General features: G+C 42.3%; 2 protein-coding genes across 19 annotated transcripts in view; one reads left to right on the plus strand and one right to left on the minus strand.

Moving 5' to 3' along the window:
- LOC102298811 (peripheral plasma membrane protein CASK) overlaps positions 1-10,166 on the plus strand; it is a 170,905-nt gene extending 160,739 nt beyond the window's left edge. For 8 of the 17 annotated variants that reach the window (XM_042228637.1, XM_042228629.1, XM_042228632.1 and 5 more), the window contains 8 exons: positions 53-249; positions 929-1,044; positions 5,777-5,857; positions 5,938-6,018; positions 6,114-6,316; positions 6,397-6,480; positions 7,843-7,869; positions 8,714-10,166. In XM_042228637.1, the coding sequence (XP_042084571.1) occupies positions 53-249; positions 929-1,044; positions 5,777-5,857; positions 5,938-6,018; positions 6,114-6,316; positions 6,397-6,480; positions 7,843-7,869; positions 8,714-8,890 (966 nt within the window). In that variant the 3' untranslated portion in view covers positions 8,891-10,166. The remainder of the gene's footprint in view (positions 1-52; positions 250-928; positions 1,045-5,776; positions 5,858-5,937; positions 6,019-6,113; positions 6,317-6,396; positions 6,481-7,842; positions 7,870-8,713) is intronic. The other 9 variants (XM_005942366.3, XM_005942371.3, XM_005942374.3 and 6 more) reach the window with 3 other exon arrangements.
- A 2,392-nt stretch (positions 10,167-12,558) lies between these two features.
- The window catches only part of nyx (nyctalopin), a 13,652-nt gene continuing 5,631 nt past the window's right edge, over positions 12,559-20,579 (minus strand). For both annotated transcript variants that reach the window (XM_005942365.2, XM_042228628.1), the window contains 3 exons: positions 18,559-18,845; positions 18,016-18,320; positions 12,559-17,515 (listed from right to left, as the gene is read on the minus strand). In XM_005942365.2, coding sequence (XP_005942427.1) covers positions 16,687-17,515; positions 18,016-18,320; positions 18,559-18,845 — 1,421 coding nt within the window. In that variant the 3' untranslated portion in view covers positions 12,559-16,686. The remainder of the gene's footprint in view (positions 17,516-18,015; positions 18,321-18,558; positions 18,846-20,579) is intronic.

Consider the following 20,579-nt stretch of genomic DNA (forward strand, 5'->3'; position numbering starts at 1 on the left):
CGGTCATTCAGCTTACATACTACCCGTCTAACATCTGTGCTTTTCGCCACAGATCTACGTGAGGGCCCAGTTTGAATATGACCCCTCCAAGGATGAGCTCATCCCCTGCAAGGAGGCCGGCATTCGCTTCCGTGTGGGCGACATCATCCAGATCATATCCAAGGATGATCACAATTGGTGGCAGGGCAAGCTGGAGAACACTAAAAATGGCACAGCCGGCCTCATCCCGTCACCAGAACTACAGGAGTGGTGAGAAGAGCAACGCAGTCTCTGATAGCATGATGGCAGGAAGATAAAAGTTTCCACTAAAAATTAAACAAAAAAAAAAAATCCAGGACCAATACAGTAACTGTAAAGGTGGAGATGTCACCCTGGTTTGTGAATTACTGTTTTTGAACTCTTTCGGAAGTCCACTTCTCCCTGCTTTATTGTGCACTCTAAACGGGATCATACTCTACAAAGTGGTGTATTGAAAATAACTTGTAACTAGCTACAGTGATCATCTACGCTTTGAGAAAGTTTTCACTAAGCTATTAGGAAAAAAATGCAGACATCTTAAAAATGCAGTCTATAAACCAATATTTCACAATATAAAAAGTAATTACCAGTTCCTCCAGCCCGATCTGTTTTTACTCCAGATTTCAGATTTCCGCTGCCCGTCTCTGCTTAGTTGTATTATCTGCACTTTGTTCTAGTTCTGTACCAGTTCCGTCAGAGACTCTTTTCCCCCCAACTTTGTGTTGCATCAAAACACAAGGAATTAAAAAAACAAGTTGGAGTTGTGTGTTTTCAAATAGCAGTTGGTAAAATGCTGGGAAGAGCCCCTGATTATTCTGATGGCAACATGGCTTTATTGTCTCTTTACAGCTAGAATGCTTCTGTCCAGCTTTAATTGTAAACTAAGTTCAGTTGTCTGTCTGTGTGGTAGGCGGGTGGCGTGTATAGCCATGGAGAAGACGAAGCAGGAGCAGCAGGCCAGCTGTACCTGGTTTGGCAAGAAGAAGAAGCAGTACAAAGACAAGTATTTGGCAAAGCACAACGCAGGTACGCAATGTACAATCACTCGCATATCTGTATTCATTTATATGCATGTGCACACAAAGCAACAAGCTGCAGACTGTTTGCATGCATGCATCTGCTTTTTTTTTCCACCCTGTGTGTGCACACACTTTTCTCTCAGATTGTTTGTGCCGGGGAAACTTGTATGTAACAAGATCTTGTAATATTCATCTCAAGTAGCAGAGCCAGGAATGACAGGAAAAGCTGCCAGAGCAGCAGAAATCTTATATGAGCACAGAGGCAGTTGAGGGAGATGTGGGCAGCTTGTGGATACAGACTCTAGCAGATCTCTGCATTATTAGCCATATTTTTAAATGGCATTAGAGGATGTGCATGGGCATCTTTAGTACGCATGTAATAAAGAGGTCCTGAAAGAGCATTATTAGCGGGGGAAATAATATCAGTTTAGACGGCATTTCCAGCCTTTTAATGATTGCAGTATCATTTTCTGCTCTGCAAATATATTATTTACCAACCACAAATTAACTGAGTCATAAGCTGTCTCTTCAGTGTGGCTGCCATCCTGCTGGGAAAAGTAGTCCTTATTCTGCTTTGCTGTGTCGAACAGAATACACAGTGTAGCAGCACATGAATCAGTTCTTCACACACTGCAGGCTCTGGTTAGCGTGATCCCCAGCTCACAGCAGAAGGACTACAGTCACCAGCTGCAGTCCGAGATGATGGAGCTGGAATGAGTCCAACCACAGGACACAATCCTCTGTCCTGAAGAAAGAAATAATGTCAACGACCACTACAATCAGGACTTCTGTAGCATGAAAGATGGCTCTTTTATGACACTGAGTGGCTAAACTTGCCTTTACGTAGCTTTAGTGTGTGACGTCAACAAGCAGCAAAAAAGAAACATCAAAAAGCATTTGCACAGTAAAAGATGAGAATAAATCCAATTTTAATTAAAAATAATAAGTCATATTTGTTCTAATCATGTGATCAGTCATGATCAGGTTGTTAGAGGTGAACAGGATCTGTTTGCTACACAGTGGAATTGTTTATTCTTGTCCTTTGATTTCAGAATGATCCGTTTAAAAAATATATTAAGTGATTTTAATATCGTGGCTATGAAGTAGTTACATAAGTTATTAGGGTGAAACAAGGGGGGCGTTTACAGTATGGTGCACTGTGGCCTTCTCTGTCACTTCTCATCTCAAGTTTGTAGCTCAGGTAACTAGAACTTCACATCCCCCCGTACAAACACGTGCATGTAGCCTCAGCTGTGTTTGATTACATGTGGGAACTTGGTAGTCTATATTGAGAACCAGTCAGTGTCTACATGTCCATGTTGAGCTGAACAGAAGTCTAAAGAAGCTGCATGCTTATGATTTGTGTACTGCTCCTCTGGTTTTCTATGAACCACAGACTGAGCCCAGAGAGAGTCGAGTAGTAGTGTACTGAGTAATGAGGAAAATGTACTGCTAATTCATTCTTTATTGTATGTCACATCTGTGCAAACAGTTTGTCTCAAAGGATTATGGGATAAGATAAGTCATGCTGATAATGTAACCGAGGGTGCTATAGGGTGTGTGTGTGTGTGCATCTGAAAATCCACTCTTGTGAGCATGTCTATAAATCCGTGCACTCGAACACCCGGAGTGACCAATGCATCACTGCTCATATGAAGGACGGAGACACAGTATTTTCTGTCAGTGCCAATCAGGGCTCTTCTTGTGCTGTTGTCATTCCTTTGCTTCAAAGTTGGCATTGAAAAGATCCTACCTTGCTTGCTTTTAGGCAGTAATGGGGACTAAAGTCATTTTGTGAAAGAAATGTGTTCTAAAGTTGACCTGAAGCTGCAAATTAACAGAGTAAAGATCTGTTTTTCAGGCATTTCTGTGCACAAAATGAGGACTTTGTTCCCATTCGCTCCCATTCAAATGGAATGTTTGGATGTTTTCTTTGAATGGACAGTATGAACAAAAACCGTCCAAGGTCCTTACAGGCACATGGACTTGTGAAGCCGTCCTGTGAAAGAAATTGTCTGAACAGTCCAAAGCATGTAACACACTAGTGAATGCATGGGACCCACAGTTATCTGCATGCCATCATTTAGTGATTAATTCAAAATAATCAAAACAGCGAGTCCGCTGTAACTCCATCCAACATTTTACTGATAACAGGTTCAACAGTGTGTAACAGTTTGGTCAGAACCACTACAGTCAAAAACAATTATTATTTTCATCCTCTGTCATTTGTTTTTGGTGGACTGCCCCACCTTACATACACATGCATAAAGCAAGCAGCAGCAAAACCCCCTGCAAACAACACACCATAGATATGTTGCATAAATCACATACAGCATGACAATAAAAGCTTGGGGGGGTAGGTGGGGGTGGGGGGTTGCAGTAATAGTAGGCAAGCCAAAGCAGCCTAAATGGTGTATCCAAAATAATTAACCAGTTAGATCAGCTGATCTCTTGGGATCAGGGATGAGCTTCGCTCTGTTTCATGTTAGAGACCATGAGACTAAAGTGTCAGTCAGATGCGTTTCCGGTTATTTCCCAGGAATTGTTTTCCTTGTGAGGGAGCTATTCTCATGACAATCACTTCATCACATTTACAAAGACGGCCCGCATGGACTGACTTCAAGCTCTGCTAGTTTAGTCCTTTGGATCACAAACTTTTTCCTGCTATGCTCCATATCAGAAGCTGAAAAAACGCCACGTCCCTCAAATAGGTTGAATTTTAAGAAAAATAAAACTATGCGTGATGGCACCATGAAGCTTAGTTTCTTACATATTTCTCCCTCCCTCACCATTTACACTCCATCAATCAGCCTCACTGCCTAATCTAGAATCATTTTCACAGACAGTAGAGTAGAAGGCCCACATTCAACTATTACATTAAGTTAACATAAATGTTAGCAGAAGATATTCCTTGTTGTTAGTCCTGTGCTGTGTATCTCAATGAGATGGACATGCAGAGGTAGAAACTGCAATGGCACAGCTTTGACAATCAAACAGAAACATCAGACTGTTGATGGTTGAGCGAGAATTAACCTGACACTGTATCCCCAATCAAACAGTCAGGCCAACGTTTCACAGGCAGAGCAACAGGTGCACAAAACATTAGCTTCACTGCCAACATCCAAAGACACACTGAAATGCGGAGAAGCGTTCGTAACTGTCCCTTATAAATTCATATATCCTGAAATAATGAGCAACTCCTGAATTCCTGGAACTAGTAGCAATCACGTTATCATCAGCAACACATTTTTAAACATCTAGATATGGTAATCACTGCAGGTCCTGGAAAACACCCGATTTCACAATTCTGTGTGACTGCTTTATTATTATTTTATATAAATCAATCATCATTTATAGCTGGAAAACAGGGTGACAGATTCCTGGGAAGTACCCACTGCTACCCCTCGGACAGCTGGATGCAGATGCAGGATGCCTCCATAGTTGGATGCAGCCGGGCTCTGCTGCGCTGCTTGTGGTTGTTGGTGACCATCACCACCAACCACCCCCAACCCACACGTCACCAGTTAGTGTGAATAAACTCTCTAACAGCAACAACAACAGTATTCTGTCTGCATCCATCTCCGCTCGGCACTGTGTGCTGCTGCACAGCTGCCCAGATGTTGTATCTTGCTGTTTTGCGTTCTGTAATTCTGCTGTTGTAACCATGTTATGACCCCTGCTGTTCATCTCTCTCGCTTTCTCCTACTGAACGGCCTCTCTGCATGTAAGTAACAACCAGTGACAGCAACCAACTCCTCCTCTTTTCTCTCGCTCTCTTCTTCTTCTCTGATTAACTGTGTAGATTAGATCAGCTGTCACTGCCAGCGTTTCACTTTTGTTTCTGTTGACAAAAACAACAGAAGGCTGAGGCAAAACTGAAACCGTGTAGCTTACTCTGTGTGTTTTTAGACACTGCGTGCTGTGATGGTGACCCTAACCTGTCTTCTCATTCACGTTTGGTGTAGTGTGTTCATCTACGGGTCCACTAATGTAACCAGTCTTTTAATAACCTTTTCAGTCCAATATAATGTCGCTGTCACAGTCACCATCAGTCTGTCGGTCTGAGCAGCAGCTGCTGACTTGTGGGTGTTATATTTCACTTGTCAGCAGGCTGAGATGTTGGCTGCACAGAGGCTCATGTTTCAGAGGCAGAGAGCACGTAGCACAGTGAGCCGCTCAGCTTTAACACGCGATACGCTCTGCAGCCCAGACATTCTGCAATTTCCTCTATTTAGTCTACTTTCTATCTGAAAGTAAGCATAACAGGTGTCCTTTAAACCTCCACCAACAGCGAGTAAAAAGTAGAACTGAAAGCTCCGGTTCAGGTTGAACAGGTTTTTTGAAATATCCCAGTTTTCCTGTGTAGCTGCTGACTGAATGAGCAGCAGAATAAATGAGAAGCTGGCCTGCATTTAAAAAACCACCATGGAGAGATCAAAGGTTCTTTTAGAGATTCATTTGCATTTCAGCTTAACAATTATTATTCGAGCTGGGCAGTGGATCTGTCTCTCTGAACCCAACTCTAGTTATTCCCACCCACTGTTTCCTCATCAGGCCTTTTTTTCACTGAGATTTTTAATCTGCTTTGGTTTCTCTTCACCTCGTAGTTAGCGGATGTGTTAGATATTCTCTAGCCTCCTTGCTTCCCTTACACTCTAGTTTTCTAGCTGTTTTTATCCCACACAGTTCTCTGCACATCCTCCTAATCTGCATCTGTCTCTGGCGTCTCTCGTCTCCAGTGTTTGACCAACTAGACCTTGTCACATATGAGGAGGTTGTGAAGCTTCCTGCCTTCAAGAGGAAAACGCTAGTTTTGTTAGGTGAGTAACACCAAGTGCAGCAGCAGGACACTAGAACATCTGCCGTGGCCTCGCTGACCGTCTGTGTTTGTCTTTGTCAGGCGCTCATGGAGTGGGCAGGAGACATATTAAGAACACACTTATAACCAAACTCCCTGACAGATTCGCCTACCCCATCCCACGTAAGACGCACAATCGACAGTCTTTACGAGCGCTGCTGTGCATGTAGGGAGGTGTAATTCTCTCACTTCCTGTGTCTGATCCTGTGTGCTCACAGACACAACCAGACCTCCAAAGAAGGATGAGGAGAACGGCAAGAACTACTATTTCGTTTCCCATGACCAGATGATGCAGGACATCAGCAACAATGAGTACTTGGAGTATGGCAGCCACGAGGATGCCATGTACGGGACGCGCCTGGAAACCATTCGCAAGATCCACCAGCAGGGGCTCATCGCCATACTGGACGTTGAACCTCAGGTGCGTGCTTATGTGAGGGCACCAAGTCTTCATGCATGGAGTACGTAAGGACACTGAACCCTAACATGTGTTTTCATCAGGCCTTAAAGGTCCTGCGGACGGCCGAGTTTGCCCCGTACGTCGTGTTCATCGCTGCACCAACCATCACACCAGGCATTAATGAGGTAGGAAAATGACTGACGCACTCAGCACAAGGCTGGTGATGTTCTCCATCTCTCCTGATGTTCATTAAACAACCATACCTGACTCTACTGTACTTTGAAATGAGCATAACAAATCAACTTCAAAGACAAACTGCATATTTTTAGACTGCCGGAGACTAGCTTTGCTTAATTTATATTTCCAAATAATCATTATACATGTCTTATATTTTTATACTGTTGAAAAAAATAAAAGGAACACTTTGTAATGGGAATCTCAGTGTCGGGGGGACTGGCTAATGTGTCCATAACTAAAAGATGCCATATGGAGGGCTGAAAGTCAAGGTGAAAAAATAATCCGGCAGGTTAGTTCATTTAGCTGAATTTCATTGCACCAACTCTAAATGTTACTGAGTGGTTTGCCACACATGTTTGTATGCATGTCTGATGATGCTGCACATGCTTCTAATGAGTGATGGATGGTGTCCTGGGGGCTTTCCTCCCAGACCTGGACCAGGGCATCACTGAGCTCCTGGTCTGGATAGATATTGCCCAAAACGTCTGAGTTACAACCTGGTAGCTTCAGATGGACCAAAACATTATGTCCCAGAGTTTATATTGGATTTAGGTCAGGCAAGTGTGGGGGCCAGTCAATGGCATCAGTACCTTCATCCTCCAGGAACTACCTGCATCATCTTGTTGCATTAGGCTGGGCATCATCACCGTAGGGCCTTAGGAAGTCTGTTTCTGATTGTTTAGCCAGAGCATTGTCCTGCTGAGGGTTATGTTGTAGCTCTGGAAGTGCTCATCCTGTTCCTCCCTGTACAGAGGAGCAGATAGTGGTCCTGCTGAAGGCCCTGTTCAGCTCTCCTGGAGTTAACTGCCTGTCTCCTTGAATCTCCTCCATGTTCTTGAAAGCCTTCTGTCACTGACACATATTGGTGTGTGTGTGTGTGTGTGTGTGTGTGTGTGTGTGTGTGTGTGTGTGTGTCTGTGGTGTTGTGTGTGTGTGTGTGTGTGTGTGTGTGTGTTTTAAAGGAAATTCATAATAAGTCACCTTTTAAAATTGTGTGCCACTGATTTCACCCAACTGTGAGACATGTTACTGTGTATGTCTGAGCTGTGTGTAATACCTGAATTATGCTTCAGGAAATCTACATCTTCCTTTAACATAACCAGAAACCGCTCTCAACCCTACATCCTGACCTTCCATGTAACCTGGCTTAAAAGGGTTCCCGGTTATGTTGTAAGTTAGGACTTAGATTTCCCGCTGAAGTCTGAATCAGGTTTGAGTTCGCATGCTGCTCCTCACTCGTCTCTGCACTCGTCTTTTTGTTTGTTTGTTTTGCACGCTGCATGTGTTTGTTTGCATGGCACTCCGCTCAGATGCCCAGGTGGTGTCGAACACTGCCAGTAAGTAAGACCTGACAGAGCAGATGCTTTAGTGTCTCTCCTTGTGTGTGTGTGTGTGTGTGTGTGTGTGTGTGTGTTCCATGATTCTAGTGATAAGTTCTGCCAACTGTGTTTTACTGTTTTCTTCCTCCTCTGCTGGCTGTAGACCAACACGCTGTGTGACACAGCCATCTTGCAGGTTGAGTGCATCACTGTGGGTCACATCACTGTGGGTCACATCACTGTGGGTCTAACACGGTGAAACGCGTACAGTTCAGTGTGGAGCCTGTTCAGTGCTGTAGCAGACACAGGGTTGGGCTTTAAAGCTGGCGGGCAGTCTGGTCTGCTGTGCTAACTTCCTGTTCCATATTTTAGTCAGCCTTTCAAGCCAGAAAACCATCTATGGCCAATTCATTAGGTTCTCTGAGTTTAATCTAACACAGTACATAAAACCTTGTTTCAGGAGGGATGCAATGCAATGCACTGGAACTTTGGAAATGTTCTGAGTATGAAGGTAAAAATCTACTAAATATACTCGTGAATTTTTTGCTCCTGTCCCTAACTGAGCCTCAGCATTTTCCAATTAATGAGCTCTAAAAAGGTCTTAACGTGGCAGCGTATCGTGAGCCTGCAGTGGAGGCTCCTCTCACTGATATCTTTAAATGTTGTGGATAAAATTATGGAAACTGAAAATGAGATGGTTAGTTTTAGGTATAAGAACCTAAAAATGTGGAAAATCCTGTGACAGACTTTACATCCCACAGTGTGTAGGGGCCCTAAGGATTTCTTTTTTTTTTTTTTTTTTTTTGGTCCTGTCTTGCTTTCACCTTTTTTGTCATTTTCACTCCTCCTGCTCCTCCTTCAGGACGAGTCACTCCAGCGGCTGCAGAAAGAGTCGGAGATCCTGCAGAAGACCTACGCACACTATTTCGACCAGACCATCATCAACAACGAGATTGATGAGACCATCAGGCACCTGGAGGAGGCCATTGACCTGGTGTGCACCACCAGTCAGTGGGTCCCTGTGTCCTGGGTGTACTGACCCGTAACATCTCATCCGCCTTCGCGCTCTCTCCCCCTCTTCCACTTCCCGCCAGCAACACCTTGGCCGTCTTGCCCTCTTCATAACTACAACACCGACACAGAAGACTCTAATAACAGAAGCCGACAGGGCAGCCCTCTCTACACTGCACTCGATCGGAACCGACTCAGCGTACTGTGAAAGCGTAACAGCATTCAAGCGTCGGACTCTTGCCCTCGCAGATGACCTAGTCTCATAGTGTTGTATAAAAACCGAGTAAAAGTGAATATTGTCATGTCTGTACTAGCTAGGAGGCAACATTTTTGTAGATGTTTGTTTTAAAGAGACAGTACTGCGTCCCGTCCTCTCATGTTGGTGCACCTGCAGTAACCCTCCCATCACGGCTGTTGGAGGACACTGTCTGCAGATGCAGTAAAAGCACACACACTGCAATGTCTTTCATCTGTAGATGTTTTTTGTTTTGTTTTTCCCCTCTCCAGCTGTTAGTGCAGTCACACGCACCTTTGGACTACCGGGTACTGTCTCTTCTAAATAAATCCATAAATGGTTTTAGAGATTTGAATGAGGTTATCATGCATGTGGACATTTGCAAGCTTCCATGCTGTCAGTCAGTGTTCCCCGTGTCCCTCTGTAAACCCTCCGAGAATTAAAAGAAGACAAAATATATATATTACCAGAAAGAAATTAAAAAAAAAGAAAACATTCCAGCTCTTTGGAAAAGTGAACTCAACCAAAAGGAAAACAAATGTTAAAAATAAACCAAGAGTGACTGAGCCAGATGTTGACTTGACACCTATGCACATCCCTTGCATTTCAGGTGATGTTTCTAAATTTCTAGAATTATCGACCATGTAAGTGAGATGTGTTTGTATTTAAAAAAAAAAAAGAAAAAAAAAAAAGGAAGAAATCTAATAAAAGTTTTGATTTTTTTTTTTCTCTTTTTGATTTATCGTACACCTAGTTCAGCATTTGCCATTTCCAATCTGTGATGTCCAAGAGTGTGTTTCAATCCAGTTTAAAGAGCAGCGATAGATGAGATCTGTCTTGAAACTGTAACCGTGTGCAAAGCAAGTGCACGCTTTACTTTGTGCAGAGCTGACGGCTTCAGAGGATGAGGAGGCCGTGCGTGCCGCTGAATAACCACATACAGTATATGAATATGACTGCCCCTCGGGTGTAAATGACTCCACAATGATGCAGGTTCTTCGGTATGAACAGTTTTTTTTTTTTTGTTTTTTTTTAAAATATATTTCCTTTTATGTGTTGGAAAATTAAACTTGAAGTGTCTCTTCATTTCGTTCTTTTTGCAGCGTCACATGAAAAGCATCTCTTCTAAAATCTGGCAAAGACCTGCTCAGGGTGGTGCTGGTCACGCTGTACGTGTATCATTTAGTATTAAAACCCACAAAAATGCACTAATGTGTGACGTTCACTCAGAGATGGAGAAAGATGTAAGGAAGGGGTGAGAAATTGTTTTCATAGATGGGGACTTCTCACAAAGTGATGGTCGATAAGCTGGAAAATCAAAGGTCACATGTAATGAAAAAATGGATATTCAAATTTAATAATAATAATCTTCAGTTTCAGTTGCCAGCTTTATGCTGGGTTAGAGGCTGGAAGATAGCCATGATAACTCGTCTAGTGTCTGCTCATATATTGGGGAATGTGGCTCTTTGCCAAAAACCTCGGAGCACTCACAGCACCAGCAGCCTGTCCAATTCAGTTTTATTTGTGTAGCGCCAAATCAGCGTCCACAAAGAAAGCAGCTCTTGTAGAGTTCACAATACAAATGACTTTTTCTGAATGGGTCATTCTAAGCTGATATTTGGAGGCCCATGAACTTTATATTACTTTTTTTTTTAAGTATTTTCCCCGTTCCTTAGTTTTTAAATGATTTTTCCATTGTTTGTTTGGGTTTTTTCACATGCTTCAGATCAAATACATTTTAAAAGATAACCCCAGATAAATACAATATGCAATTTTTGATTGATGAATTCATCTATTGAAGGAAAAAACCTATTCATACCTGCATTTTTCATTGAGCAAGGCTAGTTGCAAAATCATGTTTGTATAGATGTTTATGGGAGATCTCAGACCAGTGTCTACGTCTAACTTGGCTAATATTTACATTTACTGAACTTTTACTTTAGTTACCTCCAAACTCGCTGACATAAAAAGTCCAAAATGTAGGTAGTATCTTAAGGCCTGACCTCTCCCATGGCATGCATTTTTAATGAATGTGGAAACAAAGAATTAACCAGATTTTTTTTTTTTTTTAACCTGGTTTTTGTTTATGACAAAAATGAGATCCACATATGAGGACTTTCATCTTAAATTTCATTAGAACAGTGGCAGTATAATGTCTTCATAAGTGGATATCAGGCCCTTGTAGAGCAAAATTTAGTGTTTTGGTCTAGACAACCCAAAATGTGATGTCCACATATGTGGACGCCAGGTCCTAGGAGGTTAAAAAAGGGATGGGCTAACTGCCATTACACACCAAGTGTGTAAAAACGACAGAAAATTAAGAAGTTTTTGCATCCAAACGTATGTTTCAGTGTGAAAAAAAAAAAATCAGTCAACATCAAGGTCCTGATGTCCCTGAACAAGAAAGGGAAGGCCCTTTCTTGTTCAGGGACAACTGAGCTTCATCCAGTTCTCACCACAAGACACCAGCAGGGAGAATTTTGAGGTTGATTCTGGAGCTAAAGCTGTGTCATGACCGCTTTCATACATATTTCAGGATGTCAGTGATGCAGTTTGAACTCTTGTTAACAGAGTTGGGAACAGAGAAATCGTTTCAGAGAGCCGCCTGCTTCTGAGGTAAAACGGTATTGTTTCATTATTCCCAGATCCCTGTCTGTTTAGTACAAGTGTGTGTTTTTGAGCTACGAGCAGATTTTCAGACTGGGAACATACGTCCATCTTATTTACACAGTAAATAGTCCAAAGGACCACATTAAAGTTGGTTTCCTGTAAGAAATGCTTTGTGCACATCCCTCCAGCTTCAGCACTGCCTGTGAGTAACTGCAGCTCGATCCAAACCAATGAATCCAGGCGGGTGCTTTCTGGGCTGATCACATGTTAGTTTTATTGCAGCATAAAATCAAAAGGTTCATACTACACTTTACTGCAATACTAGATTTTTAATTCACATTTACTACGTTTTGAAGTAGCTCAAAGTGAAGCCAGCTGCAATTATTTACTATGATTTTAGGTCGTTTAGTGCAGTGGTTCCCATCCCAAACACTGAGTATCTAAAGCTCTATGGACAAATCTGCTTTTAGTTTTAAGACTTTTGTCTAATCCTGGTTTCGCAACTACATTTGAACTAAAAATGCTCAAATCTTGCTCAAATCATCTGCCTAATTATAGAGGTCACCTTGTTCTGCCAGAGCCGTTCTCTTCTATCAGAGTCTCAACGTGCGCCTCAGAGCAGGAGATCCTTTAGTTCCTGCAGGCTGGGAGGTGTGCATTCGTTGGATCAGCCTGGTTATGGTGAGGTCAGACCGGGAAAACGTGTACACATAAAGCAGAGAGGCGGTACCAGCAGCAAGGGCAGATGAGGCAGACCACAGTGGATAAAAAAATATATAACGGGCATGGATTATTGAGGCCAGATAGGGTCATTACACACACACACACACACACACGTCCATCTATCCAAGTTTCATACTGGCAAACTCAGGAATACCTTGATGGATATGGCCCCAAAAGCCTCTTCTTAACTCATTAGATTTTGGTGGTTAAGGCCAGTGTGAAAAGGTTACACATCATTGTAATGTTCTGCAAAACCACCTTCTGGCCTTCATTCAGCAGCATAAGTAGGGAATGGAGGAGGAAACAGCAACAGGAAGCTCTGTTGTTTCACACAGCATGCATTCACGCTGCACTGCAGAGAGAAAAACGTGTTATCTATTGCATTTCCCAATATATTTTTCATATCATCAAACAACTGGCTAATTTAAATGTTTCAGATGCAAATGACCTTGTTACTCTTCACCTTGTGGCACATATGAAGATGAAGTTAATCATGTATTTATGTGTGTATGTGCATGCATCGTTCCACCAGAAAGAAAAGCCTGACTTTTAGTTAAAGTCACGCATAATAAATGGAGTCCAGCATGTCATACATTCCTGAGGCTTATATACCTCAGGTGAATGTGCATTAAGCTGACCTCTCTGTTGAAACACTGCATTTGGTGATTTCAATCAATGCAAGTGAGCGATTAGAGTCCTCCAGAGCTGAAACCTGTGGTTTGCTGTTGAATAATCCCATAGCATTAACGTCAGGGGAAAGAAAAACAAGGAGCAGTTGACAGGACAGCTGTGGTTCGTTTTCTTTTTTTTTTATTCATTTTTTATCAGGTATGGATGTTAAATATCTCACAGTTGATGTGTTACCTAAGCAAGAAGAAGAAAAATAATTGATTTTTAAAATCTGGCTTCTTCACCTTCTCTGAAAGCCCCACACTGATTTATAGAGAACAGCCCTGGGAGTCAGGAAAATGTACAATGACCACGATCCTCTCACACACTTTTATCACTGAGGTGGAGGCAGAGATCCAGCTTGGATCAACAGTGAAGAACGTGAAGATTTGTTGAGTCTGACACAGAGAAATAAAATATTAACATTCACTTCATGCAGAAGTTTTGATGTAGCTTTTTTGGCACTTTAATCACCGCAGGGCAAGTGTCATCTGATTTTATTAAATGCAAGAAAACTCACATGAAAATATTTTAGATGGATGTATTGCTAGGGGAAAAGTTTCCCATTTAAGGTGATACAACTTTGTGGCAAATTGTTGCTTATATATTCAGCATTTACAGAATATACCGCTATAACCTTGGTTCTCTGAGTGAGAGGTTGCCTATCTTGATGCAATAGACAATGTAAGGTTACGCTGTAACCTTGGTTCTCTGAGTGAGAGATGGCAAACTTTGTTCACCACTTCAGGCTAACTTTAAGAGTGAGCCATCACCGACATCTCCATAGACCTTCATATTTAAATTACCAGCTGACACACATGTGCAAGTGTAAACAATAGCTATTCATTGGGCTTCACATTTTCTAACTGGAGTCACTGAACTTGATCTTATACCCGTATGTACCATGAGGGATTATTTTAATATAGTTATATGGTTATGTGGTTACTAACAGACCTGTGAGTTTGGCTTTCAGTTTTGATGAGTTGCACTGATTAGCAACTATCTGTGTCTATGAAAAACAAAATACAACAAAGCTAATTGGCTATAGCTGAAATTAAAAGAAAAACAAAAGAAAGTGCTACAACTGAGATTTCAAGTCAGGACACTGTAGTGGTGAATTAGAAATGAGGTCTCCATTTGTTGTGTATCATTGCCACCTTTACAAAGTCAGTGTGTTTTTGGGCTCCACCAACTCCTGAGGGAACTAGCTGCTGCTTTAGCTGCTAAATGCTCATTTCGTTGGTAAGCTAGTCTCTAACACTATCTATCAGACTGTTGGTAATGCAATAACATAGTATATAGTCATTATGTGATTGCAAGAGTCCTGACTTTTCATTGACAATCCCAGTTATTATATCCTAATAGAGCATTTTGATTGATAGGCTGCAGCTCCACCAGGCTTCCCTTTAACTCGCTGAGGTCTGAGTCATCATGGGTGACAAACTGTACTTTAAAGAAGGCCAAAACTGTCTTTTTTGTGTCAGTTAGTTTGTGATTTCCATGACTTTGGAGAATAGTTTAATAAAAAGAAAATATATATATATTCTGTTTCCTTAGGATTAGATTAAAGCTGAATGCTGTATGGCAACAGAGGGTTAAAGCTTTAGACATGACAGTCTGAGTGCATAATTCCCAGATGACTGCTGTTTATCCTCGAGACCTGGGCTGCTTTGTTGATTTTGAATAATAATACAGTTGAACTAGAAGATGTACTTAATCCTGTGGTCTGAGACATCATCAGTGACATCTACAACCCTATGTCACTACAGTTTGTATTAAACTGTTTTCTAAGTCTTGGCGATCGGAAAATGAGCAAATTAATCATTCTAATTGGCAAACACGTGCCCTTCTCCAAAATACAGGGTTAGGAGAACGTTGGCACCTATGATGACTTAGACCTCAGAGAGCTAAACAAGCATAGCCCTGCCACCATGCACAAATATGACCACAGGTAGTAAAATATTTAAAGCATCAGTAAGTAACAACGCTCAGTGCATTATGGTGCAGTAAAAGTTGTTAAGATAATTCCAACATGTTATATGTTGAGAAGTAAATTTAATCTCTAAATGTACTACTCTATTTGCTATGATTGTTATGTGTGCTGTACTGAACAATCCTGTTACTACATCACATATGTTACATGATATGTCCATGAGACATGCAATAATGTTTCTAATCTTCAAAGCAGAAGGATTTTCCCCTTGATCACAGTTTCTGTTGTTTCCAGTTCATTTCCTAGAAAGGTTTAACATGTAATCATAAATTCTTGGAAAGGTGCCTGGAAATTCCACTGACTAAAGATGATGTTATATTAATTAATGCAAGTCTGTCATAGCTGTTATCACATTAGAAATTTGTTCAGATATGAACCTTTGCAGCCCTGCGACAGACTGGCGATCTGTCCAGGGTGTGCCTCTCCTCCTGTTCCCATGACAGCTGGGACAGACTCCTCCTGCTCCCCTGTGACCTGGAATTGGACGAGCAAAAGAAAATGTTGAGAGCGAGAGGAACGAGGTGCGACATCAGCCTCCTCGCTTGTCTTAGTCCCAGCATAATCCCACATTAACGAGCCAAAGAGGCCACTGGGCGGATTAAGTGAAACGGGTCAACCCCTCGACTGATGCTGAAAGGAGTCACTGAACCAGCACATTGAAAGCTTAATTATTTATTTTATTTAGAAAAATAGATTTTGACAGAGCATTGTGTCTAATAACAAAACTGAACTGCACCACAGGCTGTCTGACCAAACTACTCACACTCACCGGGGTAGAAAGAAAGCAGTCGCCTGTGTTATGGTATGTCAGCCACACAAAGCACAACAGTGTAAGTGTGTACATATGCATTAAACATGCTTTGACACTGCCCCCCCTCCATCCACAATACATGGCAATGACTCACCACAGTCCCTGTATAGAGAGAGATTATACCCATGCACTAGAGGCAAAGATAAAGTCCGTCTGTGTTACTTTATAGCACACACAAGCAGCGACGACACCGAGCTGCATGCGGTAAGAAGATTAATGCATTTGTGGAAAAGCTGCAGAGCCTACACACAAAAAAGAGCGGACGTGTGTTTAGGAGATAACTACAGGAGCTCTCATCTCCTTTAACATTGTGAACGAAAATACAAAAACAAAATAGTCGGACTATGTAACGCTATGAATATTACATCATAATTAAAATGACGACTTATGCAACAAAAAAAATAGATGTTAGCTTACACAGTTTGAGTTTCATTGCCACTGCAATTGCACAGATGAATCCTGCCGCTGTACAGATTTGTATATGAACGAGGAGGAGCATGATCACATATGAAGTAGTATATATAAATCTTTAATCTATAACCAGTATGGTAAACCACATCCAGTCCTTCTTACCTGAAAATATTCAGTTTCCCCTGTTTGCATTTTACCAGGAAAACAATCCCAAAATCCTACATCAGAGCATTAACACACGCAAACATGAATAGCAACCCTTTTATATTCGCATGAGTAAATAAAACCATCTTTTATCTCGGGAGCATTTTTTTAAAAAAGCTTCCCATGTTCCTCATGTGGGTCATGAAGCAGATCTCATCTCCACTGTTCTCACGTGCAGTACAGAGAGAAAAATAGATCTGACTGGCCAATCAAACCCAAGCTGAGCCACATCACAATGAAGCAAAAAAGAGATTCGCTTGGCCAGGCCCGTTGACCTGTGACCCCTGCAGAGAGCTGCCCATCCTCGCTCTCAATCAGGGTCCCGTTGCGGAGGCTCTCTGTGCCGTTTCCCATCTGATCCCCGAACTCCGGGTGGATCAGTGTGAAAATGAGGCTTTTGAAGCGGTTCTCTGTGGTGGAGGTGATCTCCGAGGAGGCCGTAGTTAGGTTGAGATCGGCGGGGTCCACACATGTGCCATTCACCTTGGCGAAGACCACCTCACCGAGATCCAGTCCGGCCACAGAGGAAGGTGAAGCGCAGGGGATGTCCCGCACCAGCTTGTAGTTTTCCATCCACTCCTTCAGCCACTCAAGGGAGCAGTCGCACTCCCAGGGGTTTCTGAAGAGGTAAAGCCGGCCCAGGAAGTAGATGGGCTGGAAAACAGGGAAGGGAAGGGTGGTAAGATTGTTGCTGTTCAGGTGGAGCGTGATTAGGCTGGTCAGGTTCTCAAAAGTGCCCTCCTCGATGTATAGCAGCTGGTTCCTGTCTAGGTACAGGACCTCCAGCTCCACCAGGTCACTGAACCAGGTCTTGGACAGGTTGGTCAACTGGTTACCCCCGAGGTTGAGCATCTTGAGCCGGCTGAGGCCTTTGAAGGCGAGCTTGGGCAAATCAGACAGCAAGTTGTCATTGAGGTAAAGGTTCTCCAGCCGTGTAAGGTCCTGGAAGGCCTGCTCATGGATCACGTTGATGCGGTTCTCCTGGAGGTTCAGGTACCTGAGAGAGATAAAGATGTTTGAAAGAATAAACTGGTTTACACAATAAGAGAAGATCAGTGGCTGTGTTAGATTTAGACAGCCTTTCTTTGCTACCAATATTCAGTTTGTCATGCTTTTGTTTCAGCACAGAAAATCGCACATGCTACCTTAGGCACTGCAGACTCACACCAGGAACCACACCTGCACAAAATAACTTTCTTCCATGTCATCTGTAAAATCTCTGAAAACAGGATGGGAGCAGTGCATGAACTAAGGATGAATACACAAACTTTGAACTGCTGAATGCTTAGTTCAAACAGAAGATGAACTGAGCGTGCAATGAGACCCTGCATGAGATAAATAAGCAGTATTTTGAACTGTGACTGTGGAATCAAAATCTGTAGCTGGAAATAAGCATAGCAGGTCTGCTTTAATAGTTTATGCGAAACCTCAGTCAATAAATGAATGCCTGGTTGTAGCTATGTGACTTCATGCATGAGCTTGGAGCCTGTGGCTTACTTGAGGCTACCCAGGCCCAGCAGGGAGTTGTAGGCCACTGCCTCTATCTTGTTTCTCTCCAGATAGATGTGAGTCAAGTTTTCCATGCCTCTGATGGCCCCCGGGATCCTCCTGAAGTTGTTTTGGAAACAGAGCAGCTCCTTCAGTGCCGTTTGCTCTATAAAGATACGATCAGGGATGCTGAACAGGTTACAGTCGGACAAGTCGAGGCGCACCAGCTTCTTCAGCCCTGTGAAAGTTCGTGTGTGAAGGTAGCTGATGTACTCGTTGTGCGCCATTTTCAGCTCCACCAAGTTCGAGAGGCCCTGCGTGACAGAAGCTGTTAGTCAAGTATGAAAACTCTAAAAATATAAAAATGAATTTCTAGTAAATCTAGTAAAGATACAGTAGTGCTTGAAATTGTAGATTTTTTTTGTATTTCTGCATGTTGATGGGTTTCCTCACATGATCATTCAGGCAGTTTTTATATATATATATATATACCTGTTTGTTACGTGTTTGTATTTTTGGTTACAAAATCCTTCAGCAGAACATTCAGCAAACCTTAAAGGCTCCTGGGGTAATGAAGGAGATGTTGTTGTGGTCCAGAGAGAGAGACTTGAGGGAGGGCAGAGTACCAAAGGCCCTTTCTGACAAGAACTTGAGCCTGTTTTTGTCCAGGTTGATGGCGGAGGCCTCACACGGAAACTCTTTGGGCAGCTCAGCCAGGCCGGAGCGGTCGCAGAGCACGCTGCAGCTCTTCTCCTGCGTGCAGGTGCAGGATGGTGGGCAGGCGCGAACACAAGCCCACCGTGCCAGCACCGCCTGAGGCAGCAGGCAAAGCACAGAGACTGAAAGGAGGACAGGATGGGTGTTATTTCAGAGAGTGGTGGTATTTTCAGTATTTTTACAGGAATTGAAAAGCTTGTTCTACACATGTGGTGAAAGAGTGTTGGAGGCCTAATTCTAACTAAACAAGTGCACTAAGTAAGAAATGTGAGCTAATGCATACTAAATGAGCCACCAAAGAGTCAACTGGTGTTAATATTGTTGTCTGTGATGTCATCTTATGTACTATTAACAATATTTTCTTTTTTTATTAATCAGGTCATCGGATGATTTGAAATTAAAAGTGACACAAATATATACATTGTATAAATTTATACCATGTTGTTTCTTTATTTCATTTGTCTACTCTTAGTCTTTAACTAAATATTTAGGCTGCAGTGTTTTTCATAACTGTTTTTTAAATGTAGTCAATGAATTAAAAAAAAAATCACATTAAAAAATGTAATGAAACAAATAAAAAAATAAATAAAGGACAATAAGCTCTACTTGTTGCAATATAATCTAGTTTAGAGTTGTGAAAGAAGTTTTGGCAGCAGATTTTCATCACCTTGACGACGCACCTTTCTGTAGTATGACCCTTTTCAAACTACAGGGCTTTACCACATCCCCTTATATCAAACACTATTATAATTATTATTATATAATGCTTCAGTTTCTCTATATCAAGACAGAAAACCTTTCACACTCCTGCCCATTTAAAAAAAACCATCAGTTGCACAATGTAACAAAAGGAGTTGGGCTCATAACTTGTTGGAGCAACTTTTTGTAGTTTTGTCATCATACACCATCACAATCAACACATGAATGGTTGCAAACCTTCAACTTTAACTGAAAGGGTTTTACAAAACTTTTCCATGAATTGTTTTGGAATTGCATCCCCTATTTCCAGTCAAAAATTGACTGGAAAATTGCCTAACAAGCAGTTTCGTGGTCAGGTGAAACTGTATCATGACAAATGAAGCAGACATAATATCTGAAGTTATTTTATTTTATAGCTTTTCGTTGTAATTTTAAATATCAGGCCAAAAGAGATGTTGATAAAAGTTAGGGAGGCCATCATTACTGACTGGAGTCAACAACCTGTCTCTCCCCTCTTCCCTCCATCACGGACACTGATAGCACCCGCTCCATCCGCAAAGCCACCAGCATTGTGGAGGACCCCACACACCGCTCACACACACTCTTCACCGTGCTGCCTTCTGGAAAGAGGTACCGGAGCATCCGGGCCTCACTACCAGACTACAGAACAGTTTCTTACTCCAAGCCGTCAGACTCCTGAACACTCTGACTGGACTGACACACGTGCACACCTTCATACATGTCACTACCAAGCACTTATCTGCAGTATCTCACACTCATACACACACACACCTACAGACACCAAGTTACTTTTGCACAATACTCAGCATTTTGCACATTTCCATTGCACTGTCTTGTGTCTGTATCGTCCTGTTCTGTCTAGTGTTGCACTGTCTTAAATCAATGATCTGATACATTGTTAAAAAAAAGAATAAACTGACCAGCTCAGCAGCACCAAAAGGCCTGAAACATTACAGAAGACAACCAAAGGGCGTGATGACAGAATTATTTTCATGATTAAGAAAAACAACTTCTATCCATCCATCCATCCATCCATCCATCTTCATCCACTTTATCCGAGGCCGGGTCGCGGGGGCAGCAGCCTAAGCAAAGAGGCCCAGACCTCCCTCTCCCCAGCCACCTCCTCCAGCTTATCC

The sequence above is a fragment of the Haplochromis burtoni genome, unplaced genomic scaffold (genome assembly GCF_018398535.1).
Source record: "Haplochromis burtoni strain Fernald_Lab_line unplaced genomic scaffold, NCSU_Asbu1 Contig_337, whole genome shotgun sequence".
In the NCBI taxonomy this organism is placed as follows: Eukaryota; Metazoa; Chordata; class Actinopteri; order Cichliformes; family Cichlidae; genus Haplochromis; species Haplochromis burtoni.